Raw genomic sequence first — 19,643 nt, forward strand, 5'->3', positions numbered from 1 at the left:
GGTTCAGAAGAGGCTAATTGTGGAATAAACGTTATTTTTTTGGATTTCTGACACAATATAGTGAAGCTAAACGCTGTCACACGATGACTCTGCAGTGAGGCTGACAGAGCAGATGTGGAAGAACCGAAATACTGACCAATCAGGGCAGACTGGGCTTTTACAAGAACAGACTTTTCACACAGAGGGTCAATATAGCTGTATGCGGGCTGACAGAAGGGAAACATTGAAGTATATAAAAATGATTGAGGAACCAAAAACGATGTCTCCTGTAAATGTGACACAATAGCTCTTCAATGAACTTCAATGCTAAAGTAAAAGCAGTTCACATCTCGTCATGTTACAGCTGTATCTGTCAGAGATCGTCTCATCAACATTACTTCAAAGCACGACCTGCTCTTTCCATCGGCATCAATCAGGAGCTTAGGTCACTACGTTTTCTGCTTTGAGGTGCATTTAGTAATAACCTGACTCACCAGGTGGTTCGTTACGGCCATCTGAGAGGCAGTCATTGGAAAGCATTTTAAACTAGAAAATGCATTTCCTGCTAAAAATGCATTGGAATGCTGAAAGCTGAAATGAATCTCAAAAACATTGCTGAAAATAGATATCAAATTTTAAAAAAATTGCAAAAAGCTTAATAATTCAAAAAGTTGAAAGATTACAAATATGAAGTCATATCACCCCTCCTGAAAGAGCTGAACATTTTGATATTCGAACGGTTTCTGTAGCTTAAAAGAATTCCAGCGGCAGTGATATTTGTTGTAGTAGAAGTATTATTAGCAGTATAAGTATTCGTAGCATTTGAATAAGTACTAGTTGTAGCAGTAGTGATATTTGTAGTAGCAGTAGTATTCGAAGTTGTAGTCGAAGTATTGGTAATTAGAAGAAGTAGTAGTAGTAGTAGTAATAGTAAAGTCAGTTTTTGAAGTAGCAGTAGTAGTAGTAGTATTAGTACTGGTAGTAGCAGGAATAGCAGTATTAGCAGTTGTGGTATAAGTAATAATAGTAGTGGTAGTAGTAATAGTAGCAAAAGTTGAAGTAGTAGTAGTAATACTAGAAATATTAGCAGTAGTAGTAGTTGTCGCAGTATTAGTAAGAGCATTCATTGTTTCAACAAAAAAGCCAAATTTTGAGCTAAACGTTTAAATACAGTTAATCCATGAGGCTTTTATTTTGAAAGGGTGGGGCTGGGTGGGGGAGAGGAGACATAATCATAATGTTTGACACACATAAACAGAGGTTATTAAATGACAGGCTTCATCACAAGCAGTTCAGTTAGAATTCACTCTCTGGGGCTTTTATTTTGAAATGGGGTGTGGGGGAGAAGGGGAGAGGAGACAGAATCATAATGTTAGATAAACACAAACCGGTTATTAAATGACAGGCTCATCACAAGCATTTCAGTTAGGATTCATTCTGTGGGGCTTTTATTTTACAATGGCGTGTGTGTGTGGGGGGGGGGGGGTGGAGGAGGGGGGAAAGACCTCTAAAGATCCCTAAGACCTGAATGACTGTATGAGAGACACAGAGAGAGAGAGGGAGAGGAGTGTATGTGCGCGTGTGTCTGTGAGTCTGTGTGTTTATCAACATCACTAATTGGCTCAATCGCGAACACCTGTGTGCCTGAAGCCATTTGAAAATATTCTCCATAGAGATCCCATTGAAAACAAAAAGCTCAATAATTCAAAAAGTTTAAAGGTTAGAAATATGAAAAGTCATAGCACCCCTCTGGGGAAAGAGCTGAACATTTTAATAGTTGAACGGTTTCTGTAGCTTAAAATATGAAGGAGAAGAAGAGGTGGGACGGAATAAATAGAAGTTGACTAAAGATTCGAAGAACAATAGTTGGGGCAGGAACTGTGCAAAATATACTTGGCAGGTGATTGGATGAAACGTATGTCAATCAAAGTGTTGCCGATGCCAGTCAGGAGAAAAGTCTTCTGCTCTTCTTTCAAAGACGTCAAATTCTGATATCACTGATGCTGTTGCAGCATCTACTTTCACCTCTTCAGGAGCCGCCATTGTTGTTAGAACGAACAGTCGCCTCTCCGTGTCGTCTCACACACACCTAAGCCACGCCCCCTGGCAGCCGATTGGTCCGTGCTTTGGCTTACAAACGCATTACTCGAAGCCTGACAAGATGGATTTTTGTGCGACGCGTGATCCCACGATTCTCGTGTGACATCGTGAGAGTCCAGTTAATTTAAGTATGGCACCACTCACTGTTGTCCTGCATGCAGTCTGCGATGACAGAGAATGATCCGTTCAACAGTGGCTGTGATTCTGATGGTGGTTGTTGGGCGACACGTGTAACGTCGGGTGGAAATGAAAAGTGCTTGTTGTTCCAGTGAATACTTTTTCCATTGATATTTGTCGATGGTGAGCGCACCGTGACCTTGTTTATTTTCTGTTTTCTCGCAGGTATAAACATTTCCTACAGGACCTGACTGCCAACACGAGTCCAGACAACCCGGAGTTTCATCAGCTTTCAAGTACGTGTCTTTTCTCATCGTGCCGCTGCCTCAATAATCATTTTCCTGCATTTCAATCTGTAGGTTAACCCCTGAGTGCTTTTAAAGTGGAGCAATGCGTCTGGAGCCGCACGCTCAAATTTGCACACGTGTGAAGCTGGGGTTTGTTGTTGTTGTCGTCACCTCCTCCTCTTCCAATCTGTCAGGAAATGTTGGGGTTTGTCAGCGACGGCAACCTAACAGCAAGTGATGAGCGCATGGCGATGTGCTCGCATCACTAGTCACAAAGACTTTTGGCTCACTCGCCGTGGAACTCGTCCTATCTGCGACAAGCAGTTTGGAACACAGGATAGTTAAGTAGAGCTGTAGAATTATAGAATGTAAGGCCAGTCCTCTGACAGCAGGGAACAAACAACCTGTGAAGACTTTCATCTCAGCAGTCAGACTCCATTGTAATGAAAGACAGCCCTCATTATCTTCATTTGAGGAACAAAGGGAAGTGCTCGCTTTCCCTTTCATTCCTCATTTGTTGTTTTTGTCACCACAGCGCTTAGCTAGCGGAGAAAACCAACGCGAGTCAAAGCTCAATATGCGTGTAAGTTCTAGTTTGATGTGGATTTTGACATAATTAATTGGCAGCGGATCAAAGGATATTAAGCGGCAGCTATATTAATAAATAATATCTTCCAGCATCAACACGAATCACGATAATGACTCATTTCAATCGTCAAATAAACAGCGGATCTGACTCGAGTGCGAATGTACACAAGGAATTATTTATGTGTATCAATTAAAATCTTATTGCTGCTGCGCTGCCTTTGCTTACAAATTAAAACAGCCCCTGACTCTAAGATGAAGGTACATATCTAAATGTGCTCCACCAGCCCCTCTTCCTCTTCTCATTAGGAGATCCTTTTTTAAACTGTGTGTGTGCGTGTGCGTGCGTGCGTGCGTGTGTGTGTGTGTGTGTGTGTGTGAGAGAGAGAGAGAGAGAGAGAAAACGGCCTGGTTGTATTGTAAAGGGAATTATTTAAAAAAGAAATTCCAGACAAATCACATTGTATATGATTAAGCAAACGAGCAGATAGAATCACAAGAGGCTTTGTTGTTGTTTTCTCCTGTTGTGCTGCTGTGTGTCAGTTTGCTCCTTTTTTTTGCCTGGCAGTGCAGTCAGCCAGACTTAATTGTTGTAATTGCAGTGCTTCAGGAGTTTTCATCAGCGCTGCGTTAACAACCCTCTGACGCCTGCCTCCGCTGTAGGAGCGCTGACCAAGTCTGAGCTGATGCAACTCTCCAACTCTTGTCAGAGGTTGAACAATGAAAGTTAACAGTTATCCCGCCATCAAGTCAAGCACCGTCTAAATAGTGAATAAATGGAGTAAAGACTTCTTCAGAATGTCGAATGGGCCGGATGTATTATTAATGCCTCGGCCAGAACTCAGCCCAACAACACTGTAATTAGGAGTTGTTGTTTTTCTAAAGCAGGCAATGGAAAGAATTCCAAACACGTACAACAAAGGGAAAAAAGTCTACACGGATGCCTTGTTTGGTTTACATTGTAATACTTGTGAAGTTAAGCGAGCCAATTAGGCCCAGATTATTAGTGTAGACAAGTCGCCCTGAGGATCAAGTTCATTCCAGTGCTCGGAACAGAAGCGGGAAAAGTTGAGCTTGAAATGACCGTAGAATTCGTCTGTTTGTTGTTATTTTGTACGCCTTAATGACGTCGTTCTAAATGTTTACAGCAATTATTATGGCTGCAACACAGTAATTGGATGCAACTGTCTATTTTGATGATTTGCCTATTTGTTGTGATTGTAAAGGTTTGTATAAAAAAGTGTGAAAGACTTCTTCACATGCAGAAACTGTACGTGTGGCAGAATACGGTTAGTGTGTTAACAGATTGGTTTACATTGAAAGTGGTTGGTTGTGATATTGTGGAGTAGAGCAGAGCAGGGTGTTGTTCTTCAGGATGGAATACTGGCTCAACTGTCCATAGGGACAGAAAACTGTCACGTCCTGAAAGGTGGTACCGACGTGGTCCGATTTGTCTTCTGTGTGTTGTTGGATCAGATATTTCTGAATCAACACCATCGTTTTGTTCATTATGTTCGGGTAACATTGAAACCAGGTGCATTGTTTGAAGGCTGTTTCAATGTTTCAGATACGCATGTAATCAACATTTAACATCATTAATACAAATAATGTAAATTAAAAGTTTCCGTGAAAATATATATATATATATGTATATATACTACTGCTCAAAAGTCTGGGGTCACCAGTTATGTTACACTGATGTTTCCTTCAATAACAATTCAAACTGAGACATAAAGAGCACCGCAAGGTGATTAAAACGTCCCCACAGTGCTGCATGATGGGGGAGAATTCAGTGTTTGTCCACATAAAAACCTTTTATTATAAAAGACAGTTAAAAAAAATAGAGAGCCAAAATAGAGAGCCGTCCTCTCGGACGTCTGAATCCAGCTTTTGTGGCAAGCAACACCAAACCTTTCCACCTCTGCTCCTAACTGGGTTTATTTAACAGAATGAGCTGTGCTTATTGGGGGCATGCTGCTGTTTGCATCTAATTACAGCCTGACAGCACGGCCAGTGGATTATGGGCTACAAGGGCCGCTATGTGGTGGAGACCTTCATCCCTTTCATTAATAAGGCGGTGTTAAGGCGTCCTAACACACACATTGAAACACAGCCGACCCATTAAGCAGACCATCGGGTCCAATTAGGACTGTTTGGATATTTTAATTTGCACAACTTAGTTCTTAGAGCTTAGAGCTCGCAAATGAAATCAAGCAAAATCAGGCTGCAGACTGCTGCACAGGTATTTAGTAGGATGCAATACCACATGTGGTTGCAGTTTCTTAGAATGTAAAAATGTGAATATAGGCCGACATGTCATAATTAAATCTTATTGAACTTTTAAATATTAATTAGCACCCAGTATAGATCATCTGTAGTCCACACAGTTTATTTAGAGAAAAGAGCATCAAGGGGGGGGGGGGGGGGGCTCAGAAAAGGGAGTATGTAGAAGGGGTGAAACTCAGCCAATCCCTGGTGTCTGCCAGTAGAAGTCACATGATAGTTTGTGCCCCTTTAGAATCAGAGTTACCATAGATTCTCACATAACAGCCAGTATTCAAATATTAGCTGGGGGCATGGCCATGAATATGGCAATATCAATACATATTGTTATATAGGAAGACCTCTTTAGAAATAATGTAAACAGACATGAATATCTGTTTTAAATACCAAGTGAAATGATCCATTATTCACAGTTAAATACCCGTCAGATCTGGGTACATCATTGATGCAGGATTCTCAGTTATTAGATGTCTAATATACCAGACACGTTATAGTACAACTCAGAAAGGAAGCATGTCCTCGTATGCAGGGTCAAACAAATGTGTGTGTGTGTGTGTTTCCTTCAGGGGCGGTGGCCGCGGTGAACGAGGTGTCCAAGCGTATCCAGAACAATACCCGGCGCCATGAGAACCACCTACAGCTATGCCGGGTGCAGAAACTGCTGAAAGGGCGAAAGATGAAGGTGTCGACTGCAGGTTAGAGCCTCTGATCCAATATTCCTTTCATCCCCCCCCCGGTCCATCTCTTCTCTACCTCTCTGTGCATCTATTGCTGCGTGTCCTTTGGGACACATGGGGAGAGGAGAAGAGAGAAACTGAAGGGAAATGAAGTTAAGTATTGAGACATTCTGACTGGATTGCTTTTAATCAATGGAATTCATTGGACTTTCTGCAGGAAATGTAAGTATTTCGCACACTGAGCCCACTTCATTAACTGAGCATTACTGCTAACTGTTAGTGAGCGAGTGTGCTTCTCCCCTTCATCCTGCCCTCCCCTCCTTTATTTCTCTTTTCCATTGTGGTTCCCTCTCTACATGTGGAGCGGCGGCTCTTTTTTTCCTTTTCTTTTTGCCACTCCCCGCCTGTTGTTTGTCTGGCCTTCTCTTTGCTCCGCTCACCCTGCCAATCTCCCCCAGGACCAATTAGAGCCCAGCCTCATCTTGTGGACCAGCAGATAAAGTGTGTGTGTGTGTGCGTGTGCACAAAGCCGTGAGTGTGTGTTTATTTTCCGTTTTTTTACATTTATTGTTACGTGTGTGTGTTTGCGGATGTGTTGGTGCAGGCTGGGAGCGAGCACTGAATAGCAGCTCATCTCTCTAATGCCGATTCGGGAAGTTTCAAAAGCTTCCTCTCATCCGAGTTCTCAGGCCCTCACAGCTCCGCTGGCTTCCTCTCCAGCTAATAGAGCTCGGTCCCACCAGGCAGACTTCAGAGCAGCAGCAGCGCCAGCCCGCCCGCAACCCCGCGCCGACCCATTCTCCTTCCTCCCCACCAACACCGCCTCTAATGTGGGTCAAAGAAAAGTGCTCTGCCTTGTACAGATGAGAAGCGCCGGAGCCCCTCAAACATATTAAGTAGCTCTGTGGGAGATGAGGGGTGGGGGTGCGATTGTGAGACACAAAGCCTGAATCAATGGACATCGATACAGCAGACAGTCGGCCCGTTTCCCTCGGAGGCCGCAGATTTGTGTCTGCCTGCCTGTTCCTTCAATTTGAAACAAAGATGTCTCACATTCTCCATCCTGTTTCACATTGATTCTTTCCAGTTGATGTCCCTTTATGTTCCTGACTGTGGCTCCTGATTGTGTCAGGACTTTTTGTTGGGTTTTTCTCAGGTGTCTTGAGGTCAGTCAGCGTCATTCGATAAAGCTTTAATGTACATTTAAAAAAAACTTTCTCTGGTGTCAGCTCGACTATTTGCATCATCTTGGACTTTGGGTCTTGTTACGATGTTATGCAATGAGTCTGATCATATCTAAGGGTGTTTATCTCTCCCTTTCACATGTCTGATCTTCCACAATTGGATACAAAAACCATAAAGATACTTTTTATCAATATGACATTGTGTTGTTTGATTCAGCAGTGATTTGATATTGATTCAGCGCAGGTTTTATTTTTAATAAAAAATAAGAAAAGAACGTCAGTATTTGCTGAATTTTTAAATCCACATCCTGAATGAGAAATACACAACGAGGAGTGTGTTTACCAACATATGTTACGATACTACTTCCTGTTTACCTGAATGCCAATGCAACGTAAAGATGCCAGGCTGTCCTTTCTTCGGCAACATCCAAGCATCGTTCTAGAAAGGATGTACAGTGGCCATGCAGGTGCCGGTGTAAACAGGAAGTCGATTGGTTTCTTAGTCACAGAAAATACGACGGGATATAACAGACACATTCATGGAAAAAGTTTCATTTTTCAAATTTAGTTACAACGCTGCAGGTCTTGCTTTATCTCTCTCTCTCTCTCAAATTTACTTTAAAAATGAACAGTTACAAATCAAAGTATTCTGGATCCATAAATGTGGTCAACGCACGTCTCTCACTCGCTTGGTTGTCTGTTCTCACTCGTAGCTCTGCTGGTGGCTGAAGTCTGACGTACTGAAGAGCAATTGTGCTTTTGTTCCTGTGCAGTTTCTTTGTGAACTTCACAATAGTTTCAGAAAAAATGAGGTTCTCAAAGCCTCAAACTGTGACTTCAGACTGATAACGCCGCCGGACACACCGCTCACTAATCGCTCCAATAACAGCTACTTCCTCCTCATGTAGACTTCAGTAGAATTATGAAATGCAGAATTTAACTGCACAGCAGCTGCTAGTATAGACAACAAGGTTAGCAACGCCTGTAATCCGTTATCCATGTTGTATTAACCGCTTGTAGTTGATTGGTAATCAAGGATGTTTGTTTTCTTCCGGCAGCATGAGAAATCAGGGAAGGACACGTCATGACTGATGAGACCCAGACAAGTAGTGAACGAGGGTGTCATCGTCATCAAAGGTCTATGTTTCTGCATGTCCACACTGCGAGGCAACCCGGCGTTTTCAAACTAACACAGCGTCTCTAGCGTTTTCAAACTCTCCATTTTGGGGTTTTAAACCTACGCAAAAGATATGCATTTAAAAATGGAAATGTAGAAGTGTGGATGTAGCCTTAGAGAACTTCTTAAAGTAGGTACCATGCTAAAAAATAGCTATGTGATTAGGGAATGTAGGTAGCTAGCTCACACTCACACACACACACACACACACACACAGTGTATATACAGAGAGTTACAGAGAAGGGTTTCTGACAGATAATTCAATTTTTGTCAAATGTATCTCTGACTGCTTAGCTTTTTCTCCGATATGCATCGGTTCATCTTCACACCCTACAATAGACTAATAGATTCATAGATAGTGAAAATATTCAGTTGCAGTCTGATTTGTTCCTCTATATACTCTTGAGTTCAACTGGTTTCATCATCCATATCTTAAAGCTCCTACAGGGAGTTCTGAACTGGTTATTAAACAGTCTCACTTTAAACTCTCGCCTCTATTTGACCTACATAAGTAAACAAGACCATCATTGAGAATATTGGCTATTTCGATTTAGTCATTCTTAATGCTTATCATTGAATCCAATTGGCCTCGCTATCAGACCAAACAATGAACCGGAGGGACTGGAATAGCCCACACTTACATTTTCACAGGTACCGTTTGGCAGTGAGTACGTTAGCCTGTTAAAAGAAAGCAGGTGGGGATTTTGCTTTTAGAGAATTAAATGTTTGTGTTTATGGCCGATACTCGTGCAGGATCAGCGAAGAGAAAGAAAAGAACTGTACGAATGAACCACAGTAAAAAGCTCAAAAAGAAAGTGTGGCGAAAACAAGAGTCAGCCATTCAACAGATGGAAAGAATTGCAATACTTGAATGGATTGACAAACCTATCCTGAATTGACCCTTTTCTTCCGAGACTGCTGTGACGCGGTTTTACATCAATTCATGAATTTATGATGGTGGCTAAAGCTAGCTGGCTAACGCGTTGAACAACGCTTACGTTAGCTTCATTTGCAGAGCAAAGCTTTCTATGATGATTACCAACATGCACCAGGCAATCAACAGCAGTTTGTATACAGTTGAGTGACCAAACCTATTTATGATGTCCATGAGGCGCTAGCACTCATGGGAAATGCAGTCTTCATTCCGGGAGAACTACTACTGCTTTTGACCACAGGGGCCGCCTAAATAATGAGTCTAATCTCCACTGGAATTCATCCCTGACCTACAATAAAATACCTCCAGTATTGTTCGGTCATAAACAAAGTAAAAGAAGTCTGTTGACTCAGCGATGCCAAACTCGGCCCTCATTCTGCCACAGCAGCTGCCCTCCACCTCTGTTATTCAGACACATCAGGGAGAACGGGTCCCTTTGTAGATCAATCTTTATGTCCCGCCACCCCCCACCTGGTCCGGCCCAAAAGACTTTGTAGTAGAGCAGAGGTGCTCTTTGACAAGGGAAGCTGAAAGGCCCGGACACGGAGAGGAGTGCTTGGCACTTCCTGCTCTTTGAACCTGCTGCTGCCTCAAAGCACCGTGGCTGGTCAGATGTGAGCAGTGGGTCTGAAGAGCACGGGGCCCACAAAGAGACTGCTCCTCACACAGAGCGCATCCAACCTCTGGCTCTGTCAACTTGGTCCATCAGGGGGTCTGATACAACTCTAATGCTTCGGGAAACTACAGTTTTCTTTCCATAGTGGCACTGGATTTAGTTTGAATTCTTTCTTAAAAACAAAAGTACCTGAAGTCATTGTTTTTATTTAGTTTCAAGAGACAGGAGTCAAACATTGAGAGACTTGGTTGTTGTCCATCTTATTTTCCCCAGAGTACAAACCTCACCCCCGAAACTGAAAACCACAGGACGGCCGTGTAGGTGAAGACCTTTAGTGCACACTTCCTGGTCAGACGCTGAAAAGTGGAGAAAGCAGAGGGCGATCCCAGCATGTCTGTCTGATCGCCGCACTGAAACGCATCCATTTCAGCACACTGGACACGGACCGCATTCTGATACTTGAGCAAACATGCAACACTATTACCGCCCACGCATTCATCTAATGTGATAACATATTCTGTTGCCACAGAATGATGCCATGATTTGTTTAGGTCAGACTTTAAACAACAACCTGCTACAGCCTCCTACTTCTCTAACTTACACTCTTACAGATTGCACCGCTAATGTCAGTTTGCATGCTAGCTAGCTAACTGCTCAGCTGCAGCATTTAAACTCACCTGAATACGTCACTTGTCACTCAGAACAACACAGGCATCCAATCAAAGTCCTCTCTTGGCCCTCGTACCTCTTATAAAGATCTTAAAGCATCACATTCAATTTAATGAAAGGTCTGTTTATTGCATGTTTTGGCGATCTGTCAGTTAATCGGGAAAGAGCTGAGGGTGCAAGGGATCTGTTTCAGGGGGGCATTTCCCACTCCACTTCTCTTTTATTCAAAATGTCCTGAACTGAGTGGTGATTGTAACAACACATGATGACTACTTGCTCCATGTCTTTAAAGGGTTGTATAAGGCTCAAGCAGGGTTTTATTTAAACAATATTCATTAGAAGGATCACAACCAACATTCCAATCTCCACGCAACACCTGAGCGAGTCACGGCGTGTTTCCTGACTGTTCGGTTTGAGACCCATGGCATTTTAAAAGCAATTTGACCCCCGCCTGGCCCCAGCCACTTAATCTCAGTGGGCTTGTCTGTACCTGGAAATGTTCTCTCTGAGCCCCAGAGGCACAGCTCCGGCCACTCAGGCTAGCTGCAATCACAGGCTACTGGCTGGGGCAATTACAAAAACACCCCGGACCCAGGCAGAAATTTTTATCTTATCTATCCAAATGTCAGCCTCTTGCTTATTAGCTATCATCACGCTGCTGCCAATCATGGGGAAAGAGATGAGAGCTTTCCTCAGTCTGCTTACCTCCTACTGAGTCTGTCTTGGATTCTTTCGTCCTCATTTATCTGTTCAATTCAGCATGGCTTAGTCATTATTATCTGGATTCTCTGCAGTTCTGCAGTTTGATGCTGAGGACACTTTGAGTAAAACCATTTTCACTCTGACATAGTGATGCTGGTTGAACCTGCAGCGGTGGGCCAAATTAATGAGTCGTCTTTGTTTTTGCGGTTCAGTGGCATTTGATTAATCCGAATTCAGTGTTGAATCCAAATCCTTGTCAATCCTTTAACAAAATGTGCAAGTCCCTGAAGTCAAAATTAACTAAAACTCAAAGATCTCTAATGTTGACAAACTGGCTTAAAACCTAAATTGAGCAGCATCAAGGCATAAAATGTAGATTGTGCACAATTCAGGACCTCCATTTTTTCTCTAGGGAGGAATCATAGCATGAGTACGCTAGATACAAAAAAAATCCAACTGCCAACCCTTTTCCAATGAAAAGTGCTTGCAGCACTAGCTCTATTATATTAACGAATCCAAGCAAGATCAAGTCTGAAATGGGGCCGTCTCTGAAACTAACCTGAGCTGTATCCAACCTAACGTTTTGACCCTGATCTGGATCGGTCATGTATCAGCAGAACAGGAGTTTGTATTTGGGATGGTCTGGAATTTAAATACGATTCCACTAACAAACTACACAAGAGACACCATGAGAACTGAAACTGAAACATGTCTTCATTTGGAACTCAAGGTAATGCAGTTCTGTACGGTTCTGTTATTCAGTGGTTTACACAGTGTCGTGTAAGGAGCTCCAGCTGTAGCCTCCAGTGTGTGAGAGGTGATGAGCGGGGATTAACTTGCGACAACTATGAATGGGTCGAATGAGGCTGTTCGGTGTGTTCAATGGAGCTTGTCACACACGGGTTTCCAGTGTGACAGTGGTGTTATAGGATGACTATTGTATCACAATGCCCTTTGCACTCAACTAAAGGCAGAGGGGCTTTCAGCTTTGAGGCCGTGATTGTGTTGAACCAGTGATTCTACATCCAACACTTATTGTTTAAAGGAACTATGAGTTCATTTCACACCAATGACTTGCACCAATGTATGTCTTTACTAGGAATGCTAGTGACATGTAAATATGTCACCATGAAACATCTGTAGCAACGTCCAATCATAGACTGTGTCGTGTAAGTAGTGTAAGCCACCACAACGTAAGACAATTCAGTTCATTCTATTCAACAACTGCTAATATCCCCCTTCGTCTGCCTTTGTCCGTTCCTAACACACCTACCGGCTTCTAAACAGGAAGTAGTGGTAAAGTAGTAAAGCCCGCCTCTTGCTCGATTTGATTGGCTGCCTGGGCCAAGTGTGACTTTGACAAGCGATGAGACTCCGCGCCTGGCGCTGAAAAGTTTAGTGTATTTCAACTTTTATGCACGTCTAAATCCACTTGAAAAACACAACGTGTGGTGCAGGGGAAGAGCACACGGCATGTTTTTTTGCAGGTATTGTCGGGACCTCAGTTTGTGGGGTGGCACCCTGTATTGCAGCCTCTGCCATCAGTGTATGAATGTTGACATGAATTGTACGTGTAGGGATTTGAGTGGTTAGAAAACACGATAAATACAATTCCATTTCCCAATAACCTCCTCTTTCCTGAGTAGTGGCTGGGTTCATCAGTCAGTCATGAACATCCTGATCGACTGGATTGGCCAGCAGCACACTGAAACTAGCTAGCTTGCCAGCTAGCACAGATGCAAATGACTAGAGCTAGTGATGTAGCGCGATATGAATCAACGAAGCGGGCTAACACCAGCTAACTCAATGATTCAATGGATCAAACTTGTGGGATAAGTGATGCCAAAACCACGACTCATCTGGTACCACAGTCCCCGCTGGCGTTTCACCGGTCCACCGTGGACAGACCCAGATCCTCCAGCAGAGACCGGTCCACCGTGGACAGACCCTCTCTTCTCCTCTCTGGGAGCAAACACCGACACCATGCTGCTGGACACCCAAGACGTATTGGTGGACAGGAAGGTCAGGGAGGCACGGGAGAACCAGGACTGAGCGGGGCAGGCTGTCAGCCGCCAGCTGCAGTACACTGCCACTTTCGTCCACAGGGGCCGCCAAAGTCAACACAAAATGAAAGTTCCTTGAAGCAGCTTTGGACATAAAAAAATGTCAACACGTCCAACAATCCTTCCCAAACTTTTGAAATGCTTTGACTTACACTGTGTCTACACAGGTTTAGCATGAGAAGCAAGTTAGCAGAGCAACAACAGCTTCAGAGCTCCGTCTGTGTCTACTCATGATGCAGGCACCACAGTGAGTGAAGCTCAACCTCGGCATGTTGTGCATGGCCACACTTGAAGGCAGGGAGACGAGCCTGCTGTCACAGAGAGGGATGGGGATAACAGTCTCTCCTCATAGGCACTCATGGTGTTGCATTTGGTTGTTCACATGGACGTAGTTGTGTGAAGAATTACTAGAAAAGAGATGGAGACCTGATCAATCACTGACAGTTGCCAAAATAGGATTTAATAGCCAGCTGTACGGAGGTGACCTGACAGCCAATTCCATTTTGGATCCAGTTCCAGGATTCCTTATCAAATGTTTCATTTACAACCTCTCCTAGATTGTCTCTTTCGCCTCTTTCTGTCACGATAGGCATCTGCAAAAAAAACTGGTTATTGTTACAAATGTGCTAACTCTGCGACACAGTCGTTAACAAGACTGACACGGCAGACTGTATGTATACACTTTCACTTCAAAGTCAACCAAAATGTGCAGAGGGGTACTCACAATAATGTCCCTGTTTAGATATTTATCTAAACCTACATGTTACATTCATGTCTTCACATCTCTCTCTATGCTTTACCTTAAACCTCTTTCAGACAATAACTCTGTACATTAAAACGTCTTGTGTTTAATACTGTGAACCTTTCTACAGAAAAAACTACTTCAAAACTCTTTCATTTTCATTGACATATATTGTACCTTTTTAATGTACCTTCTTCATATTTTCATTGTAATTCTCTCCATTACATCTTTCATTTGAATTCAGATTGCATTTTTTCATATTTTGGACTATTTTATATTTTTTTCCAAATTTTTCTAATTACTTGTAGTTTAATTTTCTCTTACTATGGTTATGTTTTGCACTAATGAACCAAATCAAATTCCTTGTACCTGGAAACCTACTTGGCATGAAGCTGGATGCTGACTGTAGCGTCCGTGTTAAAGTAATTAATGTTATTTCTGTTGCCTTGAGACGGACAGCGCTGGGCATCCGTGTTACTGGGACCAGTCTGTCCTGTTCACTCCGCAGGTGTGTGTGTGTGTGTTACGGCGGCTTGAGCTGCCTTGTTTATTTATCGTTAAACACACTGCAGTTGACAGCAACAAAATTAAACTCACCAAAAACCATCTTGTTTAGTTACTGCATTGTTCCAACAAAACGAATTTAAAATAAAGCCTTCATTCACGAAGTTAGAAGTTCCCCACCGTCGCTCTCTGACAGCCGAGCAGCAGCTGGACGGCTGTCGTTCTTTCGAGGCAGACTATTAAATTTGTTCAATAAAATTGGCAATTTATCTTAATATTTGCTGGATGGTTGTATAGAATTAATATACAGCTGCAGCACAGCTCAGCGGTAGAGAGCATCTCTGTGGTTTCACTTTGATACTGAGTGAAATGAAAACAATACACATTTTTTTAACAAAGATGGTTCATCTTACAAACCACCTAAAATGGTTTGATGAGCAGATTCAAAACTGATTCTGATTTGACGTAATGCTATCGAGCCCCATCACCTACAGTCGGGTGCTTTGGTACCTTCTAATGGCCATAAAGGGACTCTCTGTGCCTGTTATATGTGAGATCTGTGCCCGTTGTCTCAGATGATGACTGTCTCTGTTTCCTATCACAGGGAGGTGGTACATCCGCGAGGGCTGGCTCAAGGTGGTTCCTCCTAAAGGGGCGGAGGCTACGCCCAAGATGTTCTTCCTGTTCTCTGACATGCTGCTGCAGGCCAAGCACTGCAGCCCGCTGCAATTCACCAACAGAGACAAGTTTGCCGGCCAGCACGCCTTCCCCCTGCAGGACTGCACCGTGGAGAAGGTGTTCGGCCACACCAGGAGCCAGGGAGGCCTGCTCAGCGTGAGTGTCAGACTACGTGACAAAGTAGCGGGTCGGGGGGTTTCAGGAATATTGTTTCAGATGGAGTTCAGCTCAGTCAGAGGGGAGAACAGCAAGGAGCAAACTGACTTACTTACAAGAAAAGCAGGAGCAAAGCTTTCATTCTATATCCATCATATATCTTCCAGAATGAGGACAGGATAGGTTTACATTCAAATCTATCTCAATACAAGAGGTAGAGGGCTTGTTTTGTGCAAAGATGTATTCGAATACTGAATTTAAGAATGTAACAGAATGAGGACCGTGTGTTTTGTCCAGCCTCTCTTTCTGTTTCAGTCACCAATAACTCCTTCAATGTGCGTGTGCTATGTACATATTGCATTGAAATAGACTTGGAAAATCAATGCAGCGTATACTTCAGAATATTATTTAGTTTTTGTCCCACCAGGGCAGGATACGAGTCTTTGACTGCGTCCAGGATTCCAGACTGTCTTGATATTTATTACGCTCAAACAGAATGTGAGACTTCTTTTGTATGTTGGAAACCTAAATATGAAACAAATAGTATTGTCTTTTTTTTTTTGAATTAGTTCAGACTTTATGATTCTCACTCATCATCATCATCACACAAGGTTGGCACGGGTTACCATGGTTACGTATCTCTTTCAGGAAGTGGCGGGGTTATTACAGTTCAGCGCATCCCAAAAGATTCATACGACCGCTTAGTCACACTACAGTATGTGGAGTGATGCATCTTGGGTATGTAGTGCACAGTATGTGATTTGTGTCTCCAATATTAAACATAACTCAATGAAAAGAGTCTGTATTGAGACCTCTACCACGAGGAGATGTTAGTGCTTTATCATAGCAGGTTGATCAAGCCATGTCTGTTCTGCACATATCACACACTATGATGCATCATACATTATGATGCATCATAGTGGATGATGCATCATCCACTATGATGCATCATCAACTATGATGCATCATAACGTATGATGCATCATACACTATGATGCATCATAACGTATGATGCATCATACGTTATGATGCATCATAACGTTATGATGCATCATAGTGTATGATGCATCATCCACTATGATGCATCATACGTTATGATGCATCATAACGTTATGATGCATCATAACGTTATGATGCATCATAACGTATGATGCATCATAACGTATGATGCATCATAACGTATGATGCATCATACAGACACGGGATTATTCATCTTTCATGTGTAAGTGTTAAGAAGCTTTGGGACGAGTTGACGATGCTGCGAGTGTTTGTTGGGCAGCAGGTGGGGAGACATCTGTTCATTGATTTGAATGCACACATGAGTGAGTCCTTAGCAGAGGCTTTATTTCCTCTTCCGATGCATGTTGCCCGGATTTGTCTTATTTATGTCCGTGCTGCTTGCTGTTGTATAATGTGCCACACAGAGGTTCCCTGAATTAAAATGTCATTTAGTGGTGATTGTCAGAGAGGAGTCGTGCTCCCTCTGCTCTCCTCCTCCCTGCTCCCTTCACATTCTTGTCGAAGTCGCCCAGAAGTTGAACTTGTAACGCGTCTCTGCTCTCGGTCTGATCCGTCTCCCAGGTCTCGGTACAGCTGCCGGCTGACAAATTGTGTCTAAATGATGTAGCTGCTGTCATGAAACATTCAGAGGAGTGAGTTGCGCGTCATTGAGTGAGTAACGGAAGCGTTTATGCAGCGAGTGTTTAGTGCCACTGCAGCATGGTATCAATATTCATTTGGGCAGAAGGAGCTCTTTATGTTGTGCTGCTAATGTGCTTCCCTGTGATGCACGGTGGCGGTGCGGAGGTTTGATTCCTCACACTGCTGCCTGGCTACAGCGTCATGACATTAGAGCACCAGCACTGAGACGCTGAGTGACCTAATGAAACCATTCTAATTCAACAGCTGATCTATTATTATTATTATTTATAACTTTAACACATCAAAGTGAGAAGTGCAGCACATTTAAGAAGCTGGAACATGTTTCAGCTGTTGGTCAAATGAAGACTCACTCTAAACAGGGCTGCACTTCATGATTATTTATATTCAGAATTAACCTGCTGTCTTTTTATCAAATAATCCAACAATCCTTTGGTCGATTAAATGTCCAAAAACATGCCCAGTTCTTACAAACTATGATGACATCGACACAGATATTCAATATAAAACAGAGACTCCTCTCACAGGATGAAAGCAGAGAATAATTAACAAATGATCAGAATTGTTGCCAATTAACTTTCTGTCTATCAATCAAATAATTGAGTAACTGCTTGTTGCAGCTCTAATTTAAAAACAAAGTAAGTTTTGATACTAAATGATTAAAAACAGTAATAAGTAGATGGAACGGATAATGAAAAAATCTATTGTTGCAGCCGTGAAATTGTGTTTTGGAAAATAATAAAAGGTTCAATTCATCTCAAATCTCCTTCTATATTTCACTGAACACTGACTCGGTCTCACAACTGTATATAAATATACTTTTCTCAAATGAATTTCACAAAATAAGGCAAAGTTCCATCATTGTAAATGCTGTCTAAACATAAGCAGCCATACTTGAGATTAGGCTGCAACTAACACTTGTTTTAATAAATTAATAGATTGATCCATCTATTATTTTTGCTATTAATAATGAATCCTTCAGCTGTAAAATCTTGCATTCAATTTTTCCAGAGCTCAAGATGACATCGTTACATTTATGTTTTTCTTGTTGGACCAACTTTGTATGTTTCGTTTCATATTTGTTTGTGATATTCACTTCATGACATGAATGTGAGTTTGGCTGAAGAGTTCTTCTGATTTCCTGTTTATTGACTAATAATGAAACAGTTTAACCTCAGTTTTTGAGACTTGACAGCATTCAGCATGCACACACACACACACACACACACACACACACGCTGGTCAGCACCATGAAATATATTGTAATTTGATTTATAATATTACAGCTCTGATAACTGGTTGGTGTCAATGTAGCTGCTTTACCTAACTAATATTCAGCCAATAGGCTCGTCTGAGACTCTAGAGGACTAAACAAAGGACTGAGGACCTGGTGACGTGTCGTCATGACCAGGTCTGTGTGACTCCATCTGTTGAAGGCAGTGTGAATTAAAGGCATCCTTCAAGGGACTAATGAAAAGGCTACAGACGGGGAGATTGTTCCAAGCTCTGTGTGTGTGTGTGTGTGTGTGTGTGTGTGTGTGTGTGTGTGTGTGTGTGTGTGTGTGTGTGTGTGTGTGCGTGTGATGGCTGCCTGCTGTAACAGAATCTCTCAGTTGCTGGATCAGATTAGGCTGCAGATCCATCTCTTCCGGCCCTCCAGTAAATACATCTTCCTCAAGCCTGTCGCTGAGCCCGCCACGCGTTATCTAACGGCAGAAATGGCATTTCATTAGCCTCTTATCCCGCTGAGGCTCAAATGCATACTCAATAGCATTACACGTAATTTCTCATAAGGACACATTATTGATCCCGGGCCCCTACCTGAGCTCAAGGAAAAGGGCTGTCAGCACTCCAGGGCCCTCCTCGTCCAGGGCCATGAAGAATTAAAGGCAAATTAAATTTGACAGCTGTAAATGCCATGGCAATCTATATGCAAAGTTTGAAGGGGGGTGGGGGGGATACCTTTTATTAAAATTTCCCGTGTTTTTTTCTTTTTCTTCTTCTTGGTCACACATGTTAGTCGAGAGCAAGCTCTTAGTTGTGGCTCAGCGCACATTTTTCATCTTCTGTCTTCTCTCCCTCCATCTGTCGACCTTCCTTATTTCCTCCCTCCCTCCGTCTGCAGTCTTCCTCCCGCTAATATCCCCCTTGCCGCTTGAATATTTTCTCCCATCCCTGACAGATTCCCTTTGATGTATAAATAATCAAGCAAAATTATGTGCGGCGATGATGCTCCGCCGTCTCTTATTATACGAAGTAATTTCTACCTAAGAGGGTCAGATTTCCTGACAAATCCCTAATTACCGCGTTGCAATAGAAGTGGAATCTATTTGTGCATAAATCACCCGCCGTCCCCCAAGTGGCGAGTGCCTACTATCGTGCGGCACTCAGTTCGGCCCCACCCGCTGAACTCTGTAATTCGATAATACTTCTGATGGTACGTGTGACATCTTAATCTATTGAAAGTATAATTAGTAGAAACATCATTGTGTTTGATGAGCTGTACTCTCCTCTGTACCGGTGTTAAGTTC

General features: G+C 42.7%; 1 protein-coding gene across 2 annotated transcripts in view; it reads left to right on the plus strand.

Moving 5' to 3' along the window:
* arhgef39 (Rho guanine nucleotide exchange factor (GEF) 39) overlaps nucleotides 1-19,643 on the plus strand; it is a 57,643-nt gene that overhangs the window by 29,147 nt on the left and 8,853 nt on the right. For both annotated transcript variants that reach the window (XM_079294998.1, XM_079294999.1), the window contains exons 6-8: nucleotides 2,422-2,492; nucleotides 5,918-6,046; nucleotides 15,224-15,453. In XM_079294998.1, coding sequence (XP_079151124.1) covers nucleotides 2,422-2,492; nucleotides 5,918-6,046; nucleotides 15,224-15,453 — 430 coding nt within the window. The remainder of the gene's footprint in view (nucleotides 1-2,421; nucleotides 2,493-5,917; nucleotides 6,047-15,223; nucleotides 15,454-19,643) is intronic.

This window comes from Melanostigma gelatinosum, assembly GCF_949748355.1.
Source record: "Melanostigma gelatinosum genome assembly, chromosome: 22".
Lineage (NCBI taxonomy): Eukaryota > Metazoa > Chordata > Actinopteri > Perciformes > Zoarcidae > Melanostigma > Melanostigma gelatinosum.